The 16442-nt window shown below is 47.8% G+C and overlaps 2 protein-coding genes across 16 annotated transcripts in view; one reads left to right on the top strand and one right to left on the bottom strand.

Moving 5' to 3' along the window:
- The first annotated feature begins 347 nt into the window (after nucleotides 1-347).
- Msto1 (misato mitochondrial distribution and morphology regulator 1) lies at nucleotides 348-4848 on the top strand. 6 transcript variants are annotated; one of them, XM_021730534.3, is made up of 14 exons: nucleotides 348-502; nucleotides 616-751; nucleotides 1441-1510; nucleotides 1615-1690; nucleotides 1949-2003; nucleotides 2101-2230; nucleotides 2384-2501; nucleotides 2584-2718; nucleotides 2821-2973; nucleotides 3223-3354; nucleotides 3429-3613; nucleotides 3859-3963; nucleotides 4051-4127; nucleotides 4454-4848. In XM_021730534.3, the coding sequence occupies exons 1-14, from the start codon at nucleotides 419-421 to the stop codon at nucleotides 4663-4665; spliced, it is 1668 nt and encodes a 555-aa protein (XP_021586209.2). In that variant the 5' UTR covers nucleotides 348-418; the 3' UTR covers nucleotides 4666-4848. The 6 variants fall into 6 exon arrangements, with proteins under 6 accessions (XP_021586209.2, XP_013216621.2, XP_005331419.2 ...); XM_013361167.4 differs by having other exon boundaries at nucleotides 4451-4848; XM_005331362.5 differs by having other exon boundaries at nucleotides 4051-4160.
- Gon4l (gon-4 like) overlaps nucleotides 4245-16442 on the bottom strand; it is a 76843-nt gene continuing 64645 nt past the window's right edge. For 7 of the 10 annotated variants that reach the window (XM_013361164.4, XM_040287686.2, XM_040287685.2 and 4 more), the window contains 12 exons: nucleotides 14512-16221; nucleotides 13733-13988; nucleotides 12764-12948; nucleotides 11163-11360; nucleotides 9733-9876; nucleotides 9036-9179; nucleotides 8799-8918; nucleotides 7844-7957; nucleotides 6956-7166; nucleotides 5847-6477; nucleotides 5656-5758; nucleotides 4245-5258 (listed from right to left, as the gene is read on the bottom strand). In XM_013361164.4, coding sequence (XP_013216618.3) covers nucleotides 5109-5258; nucleotides 5656-5758; nucleotides 5847-6477; nucleotides 6956-7166; nucleotides 7844-7957; nucleotides 8799-8918; nucleotides 9036-9179; nucleotides 9733-9876; nucleotides 11163-11360; nucleotides 12764-12948; nucleotides 13733-13988; nucleotides 14512-16221 — 3966 coding nt within the window. In that variant the 3' untranslated portion in view covers nucleotides 4245-5108. Of the gene's footprint in view, nucleotides 5259-5655; nucleotides 5759-5846; nucleotides 6478-6955; nucleotides 7167-7843; nucleotides 7958-8798; nucleotides 8919-9035; nucleotides 9180-9732; nucleotides 9877-11162; nucleotides 11361-11394; nucleotides 12133-12763; nucleotides 12949-13732; nucleotides 13989-14511; nucleotides 16222-16442 lie in introns of those variants that run through there. The other 3 variants (XM_040287682.2, XM_013361165.4, XM_078027419.1) reach the window with 3 other exon arrangements.

The following is a 16442-nucleotide window of genomic DNA, read 5'->3' as shown; positions in this document are numbered from 1 at the left end:
CAGGCAGAGCGTCAGAAGTTCGAGACCAGCTTCAGCAGTTTAGCGAGACCCTGTCTCAAATTTAAAAATAAAAAGGTCCGGGGATGGGATGTAGCTCATGGTAGAACATCCTGGGTCCAATCCCCAAGACCAAAAAAAAAAAAAGTTCGCAGCGTGGCGCCGCGGCGCACGACTTCCGGCCCAGCCTGCGGCCGCGGGGCCGCGGGGCAACCACGGGAAAGCGAGACTGGGCCACGTCAAGGAAGAGGGGCGGGAATGATGGGCAGGGTCTCCAAGTCATTTGCCCAATGGCAAGGGACGTGTTTGTGGACCAATAGGATGCGGTGAGCGGGGCCACGCCCACAGGTCTGTGGAGCCAATCGGCTAGGAGCAGCGAGCGGACTGGCAGGGGCGGTGCGACCGAGTGGAGTGGCGAGGCATGGCGGGCGGGGCCCGAGAGGTGCTTACGCTGCAGTTGGGACATTTTGCGGGTTTCGTGGGAGCGCACTGGTGGAACCAGCAGGTGAGGTCTCCTAGTGGCTGTCCCGGCGAAATCCTTGGGGATCCACAGTCCTGACGTGCGGCCTGCGCCGCTCGCCTCCTCTAAGTGCAGTCCTCCCTCCGTGCCTCCTCCAGGATGCTGCGCTGGGCCGAGCAACCAGCGCCCAGGAGTCCCTGGGAGAACTGTGCCCTGACGTCCTGTACCGGACGGGCCAGACGCTGCATGGCCAGGAAACGTACACGCCGCGACTCATCCTCATGGATCTGAAGGGTGAGACGGTGTCAGGGGTCGGCCAGTGCTCAAGTGTTTCCATTTCGCTTCCGGAGTCTCTAGCATCCACTCTCTTAAATTACAACTCTATAGTCAGGCGTGGTGGCTCACGCCTGTAATTCCATCTACTAGAGAGGCTGAAGCAGGAGGATCGCAAGTGTGAGACCCACCTCAGCAACTTAGTGAGACCCTCTGTCAAAAAAGAACTAGGGATGTAGCTCAGTGTTAAAGCGCCTCTGGGTTCAATCCCAAGGATCCACCTCCCACCCCAACCCAACCCCAAAATGACCTCTAACCATTGTAGGTTGAAGGACTAGAAATGAGTATTCTAACACCAGAGGTACGCAGGAAGGCAAAACTTTACTCTGCTCAAAGAGCCATCTCTAGAATAGACTGCTTGCCTGGAGACAGGTGTTAAGAAATGCCACACTCCTGTATGACTGTTGGAATTTTTTTTTTTTTTTTTTGCTCCAAGTACCACATCTACTGATTAAGCTGGGATCAGAAAGATGAATTCTCCTAAACCAGCTCCCCACCCACCCGCGCAAATGGGCATCTAAGAAAGCCTGGAAAGCCAGTGCAGGAGGGATGTTGATAGCAGGTTGTCAGGAGATCAAGATTACCCCTTCCCTGGGAAGAGAGAGGATGCCCTAGGATTTGATCAAGCATTGCCTATTCTCTCTGTACAGGCAGTCTGAACTCCCTAAAACAGGAAGGTGGCCTCTACTGGGACAAACAGCTAGACGCAGCAGTAGCTTGGTATGTACCTAATGTATGGAAAGGGGTGGGAACAGGCATGTGCACAGAAAGCTAGAGCTCTCATCACAATGAGTTTCTTTGATTAATTTTGAAATCTTTTCAAGGCATGGGAAGCTTACCACACACAAAGAGGAAGTGTATCCCCAAAACCCTCATCTCCAGGACCTTCTGAGTGCGGAGGTGAGGGCCTCTATCCTGAACCTTTTCACCCCATGCTACAAACAGAGTGCCTCCACTGGGGTAGAGAAAAGAGGATTTTAATCACCTTAAATGCTTTAGAATGGCATTTTGAGAAAAAGCACATCTTTTCCTAAGGATTGTTTCAACCTAAACAGAAGGAGGCTGCAGGGATGGCCAACATGCTCAGGGAATATAAATTTTCAGCCTTTGCTTCTAAACTATCTGGAACTAAATATAGATTTTTCTCACCTGTGCCAGGGAGTGCGGAGTAGTGATGGTTTCTGGAGGGTCAAATCCATCCCTAATGGCAAAGGTGAGAATTCTGCAGATATTAAATTTTGGCAGTACAGATGGGGACCTAAGCAGAGAAGGAACATGGCAAAGGTACATCTCTCCGGCTTTTTCTTCAGGTCCCCCACCAGTCACCACTGCTGCAATTCCAAAACCACTGGAGAGCAGTGTCAGAGTCTGGTCAGACTTCCTCAGAGTCCATCTCCATCCCCGGAGCATCTGTATGATTCAGAAGTACAACCATGATGGGTACGGGGACCTCAGAGGCTGTGAGGCAAGAGGCTTACCCGCCACCAATGCTGGGGATAAGATTCTTTGAGGCCATCTTTCCCCAAAACAAGAGATCTGGGAGTTGGAGTGGGGAGAGGATTGGAAGTCTTGCCTCCTATTCGTTTGTGGCAGGGAAACAGGTCGGCTGGAGGCTTTTGGCCAAGGGGAGAGTGTCCTGAAGGAACCCAGGTATCTGGAAGAGCTGGAGGACAGACTGCACTTCTACGTAGAGGAATGTGACTACTTGCAGGTAGCTGTGGGCAAGGTGCACAGCAAGGATAAATTCTTCTCATCCTGTTCTCTACTGCCTTTGATCCTTTGCTTCTCTCCAGGGCTTCCAGATCCTGTGTGACCTGCATGATGGTTTCTCTGGGGTAGGTGCCAAGGCTGCAGAGTTGCTACAAGACGAGTATTCAGGGCGGGGAATAATAACCTGGGGCCTGATCCCTGGTTCCTACAGTCTTGGGGTGAGTAGAACATGGGAGAAAAAGAAGTCACAGTGGGGAGGAGCAACAAGAGAAAAGTCGCCATTGAGAAAGTTGCCTGATGCACACCCCTCGTTTCACCAGGAGCCTCAGAAAAACATCTATCGCCTGTTGAACACAGCATTCGGACTGGTGCGCCTGACTGCTTACAGCTCTTTCGTCTGCCCCTTATCCTTGGGTGGGAGCCTGGGCCTGCGACCCCAGCCACCTGTCAACTTCCCTCACCTGCATTACGATGTAAGGCTCAATGCTTGTTCTGACTACAGTTGACCCTCATGTTCCCCAAAGAAGCTTCTGTTAGTAGGTCTCTTCTTAAACTTAGCTTGAAATCAGCTGTGATGTGGCCTCTGTCTTGTGCTTGTCCACTCTTGGGCCAAGCACACCCTTGCTTCACTCTCTGGACCTCTCTGTCATTAATGCCCTACCTCCACACATCCTTTTCCAGGCCCCAAAGGCTTAAGTGCTCCTCTTGTATCCTCTTTGTAGGCCACTCTGCCCTTCCACTGTAGTGCCATCCTGGCCACAGCACTGGACACCGTCACTGTTCCTTATCGACTCCGTTCATCTCCAGTTTCCATGGTCCACCTGGCTAATATGCTGACCTTCTCTGGGAAAAAGGTATGAAGCTCTGTGTGGGGCTTGGGTCAGCACTGAGAAAAAGATCTGTAATCTTATCTCCTCCTGCTCTTTAGGTGGTGACAGCAGGAGCAGTCATCCCCTTCCCCTTGGTTCCAGGCCAGTCCCTCCCTGATGCCTTGGTGCAGCTCGGAGGAGCCACCTCATGGACCCCACTGTCTGCATGTGGGAACCCCTTGGGAACACGCTGCTTTGCTCAGTCAGTGGTGCTGAGAGGTATAGACAGAGCGTGCCATACCAGGTGAGCACTGTTGGTCCTTAGGAGCCCTCAGCAGGTTTTTGTTTATGTCCTCTTCTCCCTAATATCCGGGCATTCTAATGACATTGCTTCCTCCCACCACCACCACCACCACCACCACCACCACCCCCTTACTTTAAAAAAAAAAAAAAAGAATGAACAACTTGATCCAGCTGATTCTATCCAAGAATTCTTAGTTCTTATTAAGCAGCCACAGACTAAAGGTGGTTTTGGCTTTGTTCTGATAGTCAGCTCACCCCAGGGACACCTCTGCCTTCTCCTCTCCATGCGTGTACCACTGGAGAAGAAGTCTTGGCTCAATATTTACATCAGCAGCAGCCTAGAGTCACAAGGTCAGTGTGATGCTTCCTCTGCCCTCCTCAAGGACCTCCACCCTCCCCTGACTTCTTGCTCACCGAACTGCCATTCTCTGTCCCTAGTTCTTCCCATCTGCTGCTGACTCCCTGCAGGGTGGCTCCTCCTTACCCCTACCTCTTCTCAAGCCTCGGCCAGCAGGGTATGGTTCTGGATGGTCCCCCCAGGGGCACAGGTACGTAGGAGGTGAAGAAACCTAAAGATATCAAGCGTGGGAGTAGTTTTACTCTCTCTTCCTGGATTAAGAGTGCTTAAAATGTTCACAGTTAAAACATTTCTTTATTGCCCTAGAGCTCCTGAGAAGTGTTCTTCCTCGGGAGTACTGATATACTAAGGGGACAGCAAACAAAATTCACCGAGTGTGCTTTACAGTCAAGTCTGTCAAGTGCCCAGACTTCCCTATAGACATGAGAGTCCCAGGAAAGAATATGATCCACTTGGTCTCACTCCTCTCTTCCTCCACAGCAGTGCACAGCATCCCAGTGTTTGGGGCTCTGTGCTCCTCTTCGTCCTTGCACCAGACCCTGGGAGGCTTGGCCACAGAGCTCACCAAACTGGACCTGCGACGCTGGGCCAGCTTCTTGGATGCTGGGGTGGAACAGGATGAGATGGAGGAGTTGCTGCAGGAGCTCCACAGTCTGGCCCAGTGCTACCAGGATGGCAGCGGCCTCACGGACTAGAGTAGGGCAGGGGGAGGGCCAGAGCTAGTTGGCAATAAAAGCTGCTGAATTTAAGAGCCCAGTGTCCTCAGGCAGAGGAGCTTAGTGTCTTGGGACTGGCAACACAACACAGGCATTTATTACACTTGGAAACACTGTGAGTAGATCACAGAACAATAAATATGTACCATCAGAAAAAGAAAACTGTCGAGTAAGCCCTGCTGTCCCTTGATGCTATTTACAGAGTGGATTTATAGGTTCTTCATGAAAGATCCTGAATGAGGCCCAGGATGTGGAGCTCCAAGGCCCACCTCCAGCCTTGGTGTGTCCGGGTCCTCAGCTCTGCTCTCTAGTTCCATCTGCAGAGCTCAAGGACAGCACAAGCAAAGTACAAGCAGCCTCTCCTGGAGTGCAGGGGCCTGCTGGGCTGGTCCTATGTGATAACTCCACGTGTCCCCAGAGTCTCACTCATCTGCATCCTCCTCAGAGAACAAGTCCCCATGATCAGATAGTTGGTCCGTGTTGCTGGTGCTGGTCGCATCGTCCTCATCCTCAGAGCTGGCCTCACAGGCTGTGTGGAAGAGCTGCATGAGTTCTCGGAAACGGTGGGCAACCTGGCACAGGAGAAGGGCTGCGTTCACTGTTCCCAGTTGGTAACACTGTGATATTATCAAGCTCCAGGTACCAATTTTTAAAACTTTTGTGTTTGTTTACACAGTAAGGTTGTGAGAACTATGTCCTCCTTCTACATAAGGAAACTCCAGGGACTAAATATTTCCCCAAAACAACTAGTAATGGAAACCAGATTCTACCTCTGAATCCAATGCCCTTTCTTTTCTAGAACCACCACCACCTAAGAAGTCAGGCCCTGAGGTCACCCTTAACAAAGCCCTTCTCTCTCCAGTTGGTACCCCTTCCCCTCCTTGCCATACCTTCTTGGTTCCTCTGGGCTTGAGGCTCAAACAGGACATCCCCACCTTCACACACACACACACACTCTCACACACTTACCTCAGCAGGGGTCTTATTTCCCAGCTGCTGAGAGATGATGCTAAAGGTCTGTGGCTGTGCTCCTTGCTCCTGGCACATGGTGAGAATCACACGATCAGCTTCCCTGTAACCCACACAAACAGGATTAATCCTGTAGAGCCTCATGGATGTGTTCTACACTCTTCTCAAATACTTCCCGTATCCTCACCTACCTTGTCCATAGGACAACCTTCTCCCCAGTGGAGCTGACCTTGCTGTTGTTGGCACAAACTGTAGCTTCTGTGGCTTTTGGCTGCTGCTCCCACTCTGGACCCCTACCCTGTATTCTACTGTCTTTAGCCAAAACCCCTCCTGGGGCTTCAGGAGAAGCCTTTGAGGTGTCAATTCCTGATGAAGATTCAGGGACGGGAGACATCCGGTTTACTGTCTTCACCTCAGCTCTACCTGAGGGCTTCCAGCTCTCTTGAGTATCTGGTTTCCCAGACACATGTCTTCTCCCTACATCTCTGGTCCTTGAGGAAACAGGACTCAGGAAGGAAGCAGGGGTCTCAGCAGCAGTAGGTAATTTTTCAGTTTCTGGTGTATCCCAAACCAGCATGGAATCCTCTGAGTCACCTACCACCTTTTGGCCTTCCCCTTCATTCTGAAGTCCAGAATGTGCACTGGGGCAGGAAAGAATCTCAGGCCCAGCCTGGTTCTTCCTCCCAGGGTGCAGTACAGCTCCAGTTTGTGGGGGAAGCTGAGGAGTCTCTGGTGAGCAAGGTGGTGGGCTGTCCAGAAGCTGTTGTGTAAGGGTCACTTCTTCTTGAGGGGATGAAAAACTGCTTCCCACTAATAATCCTGCTTTGGAGGAAAATTAAAAATATCTGAGGCTATGGGCAGGATCAGGATGCACCCAGGGCCTGAAAACTACCAGAGAGACATTGTGGTGAGCTACTATGATAAAGTTTCCACTGTAAAGAATGGGTTGCAGGTGAGGGGTAAAGTCACTGACACAAGGACACCAAGCTGATAAGGATCCAGCCATTAGAATGTAAGTAGAAAGGATTTGTATATAAGGGGAAGGGCTTCAGAATTAAACACAGAAAGAGAATGCTGTAGCATGTGGACTCAACAGCACTCTTGATTCTCAAAGAGAAATAAAGCCTTAGAAGAGAAAATGCAGGCAGAGTAGGAGTAGAGTTCCGTCGGTATACCAGGGAGAGAGAGGCTATGTCCACTTCTGGAAATTCTGCTCCTCATCCAGGCTCAGAGGTTCCTGCTTGAATTATGAGAATGAAACAGAACTAAGGGGAGAAGGGCCAGCAGTGAGATCACTCACCTGGAATGGACGCCTCTCCCTTCCTGGTGGTCCTACTAGTCCTGCTCTGGGTTACTTCAGTGCTCTCCTGCTCCTCGGGGGCTTCCTCTTCCACCACATCCGTGCCCTGCCCTGCTTCCTTAGCACCAGGCATAGGACTGGCCTCTCGGTGGGGGCTGCTGCCCACCAACTCGTGGAGCTCCTTGCTCTTGTAGGATTTGCTGTCACAGACCTGCAGGGATGGCTCTCTGGTCAAGCGTATCCAAACCTCCTATGTCTCGAGGACCCACCAAAAAGAAACCCTGTCATGCTGCTTAGCAAGTCAACAAATATGTACAGGCTCCAGGGACATTTAAATGGCTCGGAGTATAGTGTGGGGTTCCACCTGTCACTCCCTCTCTTGGGTTGCCTTTTTGCTGCCAACCAACTCTAAAGAACCAGAATGACCTTAAGAATCTACATTTCATTAAAAAATAAGAAGGAAATATTCGAACTGTGACTTTTTTCTTTTCCAATTCCAAAAGCGAGCCTTACAGAATTCTCTTTAGAATGCAAAATCCAGGAGCTGGGGCTCTAGCTCAGCGGTAGAGTACTTGTGTGAGGCACTGGTTCAATCCTTAGCATCACATAAAAAAATAAAGTAATAAACAAAGACATTGTGTGTCCCTCTACAAAAAAAAAAAAAAAACAACAAAAAAAGCAAGATCCATCATGTATTTCTAAAAGATTCTATTTATTTTACGTGTGTACACTTATGTGTATACTGCTTGTTATTTGTAGATGTTATTGTTTTAAGAATTCAAGAAGGTTCAAGTCTGTGGTAGCAAGCAATACCTCAGAAAGCATGTCCTAGAGTTGCCCTGATGTCTCTCCATACCCTGAGTCCTAACACCCTGGTACCTTCCTCACCTTGGTGCTACAGTGGCTACAATTTCTCCTCTTGCTCTTCTTAAGCTTGGAATCAGGGCCTCCTTCATGGCAGGAACAGGAACAGTCCTTGGCCCCATCTGTCCACTCAGTCTCCTAGGAGATAACTGGGCTTGATTAGCAATCATGTATTTTCAGTACTATAAGAGGAAGCTGGGCTGTGAGTCATCTGAAGAGGTCCTTTCCCGCTACCTCCTCCCCTTTCTCTTTCATAATACACCATCTCATTACATTTCCTGGGAAAATCAATGCCCAACCTGGATTGAAGCCTATTATGAATCCCTGAAACAACCTCTAAGTGACCCAAAGACACATATCCCAATTGTCCAGATGTTTCAAGACACATATAAGTCAAACAGATTTTGAGGCAGTCCCTGGAGAGCTCCACTGTGAGATATGATCTCATCTTTGTTTCTGACTCCCTGTGCCTTGAGTTCCCTGCCCCTTCCAAGTCCCTTGAGAGAGCGCTTTGTACATACTGAAGGCTCCCTGAACTATATACTCTCTACTTAATAATTCCAAGACATAATTATCATTATTATCCCAATTCATGATGAAGAAACTGAAATACAGGTTAAATAAGTCGTCCAACATCACTCAGCTACTAAGAATCAGTTTCTCCCCAAGAAAAAGTAAAGACATACAATAATTAAAACAAAACAAGGGGCTGGGGATGTGGCTCAAGCGGTAGCGCGCTCGCCTGGCATGCTTGCGGCCCGGGTTCGATCCTCAGCACCACATACCAACAAAGATGTTGTGTCCGCCGAGAACTAAAAAATAAATATTAAAAAAATTCTTCCTCTCTCTCTCTCTCTCTCTCTCTCTCCTCTCTCACTCTCTCTTTAAAAAAAAAAAAAAAAAAAAAAAAAAAAAAAAAAAAAAAAACAAAACAAAAAAATCATGGATTTAAAAAACTATTTCTTAGAGCCTGGTGTACCTTATCATGATTTTGAACCCCAACCTCTTTTCTTCTCTTGTTCTTGGAGGCTGAGGGTATCTTGGGAGGTTCTTCTTCCTCTTCCACGTCAGGCAATGCCACCTCTTCAAAGCCATCAAACTAAGGAGAATTTGGCGCCACTGAGTGCAGACTCTAGGCTGATTTCCCTCCTGAAGGTGGCGCCAAGTAACCCCCTCATTCCCCTTCACACCCCTAGGGCAGCCTCAGGGCCTGTACCTCATACTCTTTCTCCTCAGTCCAGTTGATCTCTTCAAAGTCACCCATCCGGCTAGCTGCTGGGCGCAGATGGTCAAAGAAGACAGAGAACTCATCCTGTAAGTGGTCGTGGCCCTTGAGGAGCTGCCACATCTGTGTCTTGAGCTGAGTAAAATTGTAGAGGCAAAGATGGGTCTCCAGAGCCTCCCCAGACCACCCTTCAAACCACTCTCTTCACTCCTACATTCTGCTTTCCTAGACACATGGAGGCCTCTCTTTGATAAGTAAGAATTGTCAAACTTCTGCTTGCTCACCCACAGGAGAGGAGTTTTAGTCACAGATGTGATTCCCAATGATAGCACTCTTTACTGCTGCCTGACTGGTCCCCAGCTAGGGTAGAGCTCACGTGGAGGAAGGAGGCTGAATCCCTTCCAGGTCTCATCACCTCCTTCCTGGAACATTCCTTCCTGGAACATCCCTTCCAGGGCACTGAAAGCATGCCTGAACCCCTGAGGGTCAGTCAGGCTCTGGATTTGAGTGGCCAGCCTCTCTGTCCTTATGCTTCAAGTAAACCTAAGAAACCCCTACCTTCTTCATCTCCTCCAGGAGTCCCTGGTACTCCAGGGGCAAAAGGATATGGAACAGGTTAAGGAGAAAGAAAAGGGAAGGGCCTGAGGTCCAAATGACGATAGTAAGGAAACAGGACAGGAAGGAATACCTCAGTGATCTCCTGAGGAAGACAGTCTGCACAGCCCTGGAGGACCTTGATGATCTTTTGGTGATGGGAAGGGTTCTCTGCAAAGCAAATCTCCAGCTGCCGAAGGAACTTGCGACTCTTCTCAAAAGCCTGCTGCTCCTCAAACTACCAAAGTGGAAGGAGGGCAAGAGAGGAGTCACCCACACATCTAGAACAGGACTTGAGGGCCCCATGGATGAGAACTAAGAGCAATGACCTGCAGGCTTAGGGGATGACAGGACTCTATTTAATAAATTCTAACACCCAACTACCTTGGGCCCCTGGCATCTACCAACTTAAGAAAACTAAGATGTGAATGAAAGATTCAAGAGATGTGCATGTCTCAAGTTGTTTATTATTTTATGGGTTGTGAAATCAGACACACACTCTCACATGGTACTTCACAATTTACAAAGAATTTTAGCATATATGTTCATCTGATCCTCACAATAATGCCAGAAGACAAGATGAACATTATATGATCACTCCAATGTCATTTAGCTGCCATAAGACTATCAGAATGCCCTCATATTCCCTTTATTCGTATTGTCACCCTTAAGAAAAAAAAGCCCAGGGCTACGAGAATATCCCTCATGCTTATTTGTCAACATTGCAAATATCATCTTACTGCAGGGGCCTTACCAACATAGCCCATTCCCTTTACTTACAACTCACTTGTCCCCTTTTCTTTAGTTTTCTATAAACCATTTTATTCTAAATTCTATTCACTGCTTTTTTTCTTTCTTTCTTTTTTTTTTTGGTACCGGGGATTGAACTCAGGGGTATTCAACCACTGAGCCACACCCTCAGCACCATTTTGTATTTTATTCAGAGTCAGGGTCTCTCTAAGTTGCTTAGAGACTCGCTTTTGCTGAGGCTGGCTTTGAACTCGTGATCCTCCTGCTTCAGCCTCTGGAGCCACTGGGATTATAGGCATGTGCCACGGCGCCCGTCTATATTCATTTTATTTTCATAACATAGATGTAGCAAAATTTATATATTGTACATATTATCACCTGAGTTTCCCCATGAAAATGTAAGTTCCATGAGGGTAGGGATTTTTTTTTTAAAAACTCTATATTCATAGCACCTGAAACTTTGCCTGACATTCCATAAACATTTATTAAAAGAATGCCTGTTATACAACTGTGAGGAGCAGAGAGCACATGATTTACCTAAGGTCTCCACTGGCAACTCAAAGTAAAATGCTCTCATTTCCCAAGTAAAGAAAATGGAAGAATGGGGTTGGAGAGAGCATCTCCCGAAGAAAGGGGAAAGGGGCAAGGGGCAAGGAGCAAGGGATAGGCCTGTCTGGAAGCAGTCAAGAGACTGGGACAGTCTTACTTGACTTCATCCGACCCCAGTCACTCTGACTTTGGAGTCCTGTGTATTGTTTCTGCCCATCAACTTACTAATCCACAGGCCAAAGCTTGCTCAGGTAACAGGAAAGCAGCAAAGTCCTTCAACAGTTGAGGCCAGTCTTGGAGCAGAATTTGCAAGCTTTTGTAGAGATCCACAGCAGTCTGCCTCTGGGTGCTCGACTCAAATTCATAGATGACTTGAAGAAAGTCTTCGTACTTGCCAGGGATATGCTGTAGGGCTTCTCGTACCTACACAGGGAGACTTCCAATCATGAGCACCCTTTCCTTGGGACCCAAGAAGTAAGGATACAAGGGAGAAAGAGAGGTCATAATAAAAGAGCTCCAAGAAGTATCCTTCAGAAGCAAGGCCCTGAGCACGTTTTCAGATCTGATGGTTAATAGAAGACACAGAGAAATGAGCAGGGTAGAGTTCTTTTTCTGATAGTGGGCAACAGGAAAACCTTCATTTCCAAAGGCCAGAACCCTGACTTCAAAACCGATAATGCTTTTCTCTAGGCTCTAAGTTCTCCTTCCTGATTTCGGTCCCATAATGATATAGAAAAGGAGTGTTTCGTATTTCAGCATAGTGTCATCTGAGGGCACATAATACATACATTTGAAATGTTAGTTGAACACTGGGAGATAAGAAAAAGCCTCAACTATGCTGCTACTACCTTCCTTTGCTGGGAGGATAAAGGAACCAGCTAGTTACTGAAAGAGAAGACAGCTACTAAGGCACAATTAAACACAGGTGGGCTCCCATCTGAAGACCAAGGTACTTCCCTGAAATCTGCTCTCTGGCCAGTGTACCAGCTGTCTGTTTTCTCAGGCCAAAGGGCTCAGTGAAGGTTTTTATTACTCCATAGCTAGTAAAGACACAATGTTCTACTGATGATAAGGTATCACCCCCCCTCTCAAAATCTGCGCAAAAGGGGATTATTTTTGGTGTTAATCATCAACTCACACTAAGCTCTGTGCCTTTGGCTCTCTCACAAGAGCTCTTTTGGTAGTTCCACGAAAGCTAAGGAAAAGACAGACAATGCCAGCTGTACAGTCTTTTAAAAAAAAACAAAAACAAAAAAACACCTTTTTTCTTCTTTGCAATACCCAGGGCTTTGTGTGTTAGGTGAGTGCTCTACCACTGAGTTATACCCTCAACCCCAGACTTCATTTTTCATTTTTTTTAATGTTTTTTTTTTTTTTAGTTGTAAATAGATACAATAACCTGATTTTATTATTATTATTTTTTATGTGGTGCCAGGGATCAAACCCAGTGCCTCACACATGCTAGGCCAGTACTCTTCCACTGAGCCACAACCCCAGCCCCTCAAACTTCATTTTTAAAACATCTCCCTTGCCAGGCAAGGTGACACACACCTGTAATCCCAGCAGCTCAGGCAGCTGAGGGAGGAAGATCACAAGTTTAAAGCAGCCTCAGTAACTTAGAGAAGACCTAAGCAACTTATAAGACTGTCTCTAAATTTAAAAATAAAAACAAGAAGAGGTGGAATGTGGCTTAGTGGTTAAGCACCCCAGGTAAAATCCCCAGTACCAAAAACAAACAAACAAAATAAATAAATAAAGCATCTCCCTTAAAGGAGAAGCAACCACATTCATAGGGACTAACAATAACAGAAGCAGCATTTGCCTACCCTAGTCAGATAAGCCTGGGCAAAGGCCAAGTCCTTCTGCTCCCTCAGTGGATCCCGCTCAAGAATGTCCTCATCGTAGAGCAACAGCAGCTTGGAGGTGTCCTTGCTGGCCCGAGCCCGACTTCCTCGCTTGTTGCGAGATCGATGATTGCTCCGGGCCTTTCCAGCAGCTTTGATGCTTTCTCCTTGGAGTACATATGAAAAGGATTGTTTCTTGGTCCCTGCAATCTCTACTCCTCCCATCTACCACATGTGCCCCCTCTCCAATCCTAGTCAATGTCACAGAGCAACTTGGGAAAAGAGTGGCGGGGAAGTGGTAGGAGAGGCAAATTGGCCTCTATCAAGTCGGCTCCATGCAGAGGCTCCAGCAGAAGTGGGTTAACTAGGACAATAAGGTGAGGAGTTTCAAGGTATTTTTTTTTTTATATGTTTGGTTTTTTGCTTTTGTGGTAGTGGGGAATGAAGGGTGCTCTACCACTGAGCTATATTCCAGACCATTTTATTTTGAGATGGGATCTCATTAAGTTGCCCAGGATGTCCTCAAGCTTTGATCCCCCTGCCTCAGTCTCCTCAGCAGCTGGGATTACAATTATGTGCCACCACACCTGGCAAGCCACATCTTGAGAAAGGAAGTATAAAAGTAAGTGTGACTTTATGCTGGGCTCCCAAGAGACTTGATGAGGAAACACAGCTCTTTGCCTCATCCATGATAAACAAGGGAAGAAACAGTTTGAAAACTTTGAACAAACTATTACAAATCCTGCGGCTGATGAGAATCAAAATTTTCTAATCATCTCTTTTCTGCAAAGGTACCACATTAAACATCTGTTTGGGGGAAGGGAGGCTACAGGAAAGATTCAGAAGATTTCCTCTAGAATCATCCAGCTGATTTGTAAGCAACCCACTCTGCACACCCTCACAATGAGGCCCAGTGAGACCTGACTCTAGGCACAGGCCTGCCACTCTCACCTGGTGGGGTTCTGCTGGTCTCCACTTCTGGAGCAGTCTGTGGGGAGGCCAAGGTGGAAGGGGGCTTCTCAGCAGCATCTCCAACTGCTTCATCGGTCATCTCATCCTCTTTCTGTAGATTTTCCATTCCTTCAGCTTCTTCTTCCTCCTCTTCTTCCTGCTCAGAGTTCTCCTCCTGGGAGTTCTCTTCCTCAGACTCACCCTCCTGACTCATGCGCCTTTCAGATGCCAGCCAAGTCAGCTTCTCCATTGTTTCCTGCCATCCACCAAAAGAGTGTTTATAAGGGCTCCTGGTAGCTCCCAAATGCTGAAGCATTGAGCTGTCTCAGGAGAGTCTGAGGTTAATCAATGGGCCCACTACTCCCTGGGTTAGGAAATGGGCCTGAGAGAAGAGGAGAGAAGAAGAATGTGCCTTTTGAAAGGGTTCTCTATTCCCTTAAGATAAGTTTTCCTTTGCCACCATCCACACTTGTTTTTAATTTTTTTTCTCCCTTCTCTTCTGTATTGTTGGAGGTCAAACCCAGGGCTTTAAATGCTAGGGATTTAAGTGTGCTCAAGTAATTCAATTTAATGTTTTAATGAGTTTAGCTCAAACATAATGAGTGAAATTCTACCCTTTCCCTCAACCTCAATCCCAAAACTATGTCCTACATTCAAAAGCCAAATACAAACCAATTTGGAACTATCAGTAGATAAGAATATGCAAGCAGATGGCGTGTCAATAAATTAAACATACTACTGAGTCCCCAAATCTTTTAAAAGTATTCCCTGGCTCTTACTTGTAGTTCAGGGACAGAAAGCACAGATTCCTCAGAAGCTGATGACATCTCGTCTTCCTCATCTTGGGTGAGGTCATCAAAGTCTTCTTCTTCCTCTTCCTCTGGCCCATCCTTCTCTCCCCCAGTTTCTGGCCCAGCTGGGGTCCCCACTGAGTGGCCATCAACACTGGATGAGTCTTCAGGCTTCCCTGGGGGACTGCTTAGCACCATGTCAGGGTCCATGGAGGAGGGCACATTCTTTGGAGACCCTTTGTTCATGTCTCCCCCGGTGTTTCCCTGGGCAGTAGGCGCTTGCCAAGTGGCAGGGGGTTGAGCTGACTGTCTCCTCTCCTCCTCTTCCTGCTGGCCCGCCTGTTTCTTCACCTCTCTAGCATCACTCAACTCTTCCCTTAGGGAACCAGTGTCCAATTCCAAAAGCTGCTCTTCTTTGATTTCATTACAAACGTCCTGCTCAGTGGACCTACTGGAGATCTCCTCCCCAGGGTCTTCAGGTTCCATCTTGATGATTGTCTTTAAATCCTCACACGGAGACTTTAGAGATTCCTGGAAGCCTTGAGGCACTGGCTCCAGAGCCTGCCTCCCCTCCTCTGTTTTCACAAGAGTCCAGCGATAGGCACTGTTCTCCAACAGTGCCTCCTGGCTTTCTCCATCTGCTGGCATTGGCCCTGGGCTGTGCTCCTCCTTGGGGAAGACAGCAGCACACAAAGGAGCTAGTTCCTGGGGTTCTAATTTAGGTTCCAGGGTTTGAAAGGCATTTTTCCTTTCAGTCAAAGGACAAGCAATGTCCACATTCCTTTGGGCCTTATCTTCAGGGGTGGATGGTACAGGAGGAAGATTTACAGAATTGCCAGAAACAATTAAGGGTGAGATGGAGGAGGCCACAAGAGGCTGGTTCAATGGACAGGAAAAGGAAGTAGGGTTGACCAGGAGGGTGGTGATAGGAATGGTCTGGGGACTTGGGGCCACAGCTGCATTGACAGGCTGGATTACATTACAGCCACTGGCAAGGCTTACCACCTTCACAGTGGTGGCAGGAACAGTAAAGATAACAGGTGCAGGGTGGATGAGGTGGGCAGTTTTCAGACAGGGAGAGGCCTTGGTCCCCTTTCTTCTTGAGGGTTTCCGTCTCACACATGGCTTTCGAAACTTAGAAGGGGCAAGTGCAGGCAGCATTACTTTGGGCACAGGGGCAGAGGAGAGCAAGGTCTGTGGCTCAGACAGAGGGAAGCCAGTCCTAGCCTTAGGGGGAACCGTAGACATTGCTACAGGAGACTCAAAACTGTCGTCCCCAGTGACCCCCAGTGTAGGGACACCTGAAACTGGCTGTAAGACAGTGGCTGGCTGGATAAGGTGAGGGAAGCGAACAACCATTTTGCTTGGAGGGGCTTCGCATTGAGTTGACCTGGCTGGTGTTTTCCCAGGGTTGAAACTAGGCTGGAGAGAGGGGCTGGGTCGGATCAAGAGGGGCTTCAAGACCGATGACCGCTTCTGTCTCCAAGCCTTCCTGGAAAGACGGTCAGCAACTGGCTTCAGTTTCAGTACTACACCCTTGGGCAACAGCAGTGGGTACTGAGTTTCACTTCCCAACTCTGATCTGGCTTTTTCAAGGTCTTGTTCTGCTTTGATCTCAGTGGTTCCAGTCACATTTCCTAGCTCTCTAGCACGATCAGCCATGTGCCGCAGTTCATCCTGGATAGATGGCAGACTGGCCTATTGGAAACAAGAATACTCTGATCAAGCAGACTGGCCTATTGGAAACAAGAATACTCTGATCAATTTATATCAAAGAATTTGGTGAGAAAAACAGGGCTTTCTTCATTTTAGGAACCTTTCAAACAGTTTCAAGATAACTTGAAGAAGAAGGGTTTTTCTGCATATCAAATTTCTAGGATGACCTCATTCTAATCATACATTCTACATACCTCTTCTCT

Source organism: Ictidomys tridecemlineatus, chromosome 11 (assembly GCF_052094955.1).
Source record: "Ictidomys tridecemlineatus isolate mIctTri1 chromosome 11, mIctTri1.hap1, whole genome shotgun sequence".
Classification (NCBI taxonomy): Eukaryota; Metazoa; Chordata; class Mammalia; order Rodentia; family Sciuridae; genus Ictidomys; species Ictidomys tridecemlineatus.
Note: the sequence above shows the minus strand (reverse complement) of the source record. Positions and strands in the feature narration are given on the sequence as shown.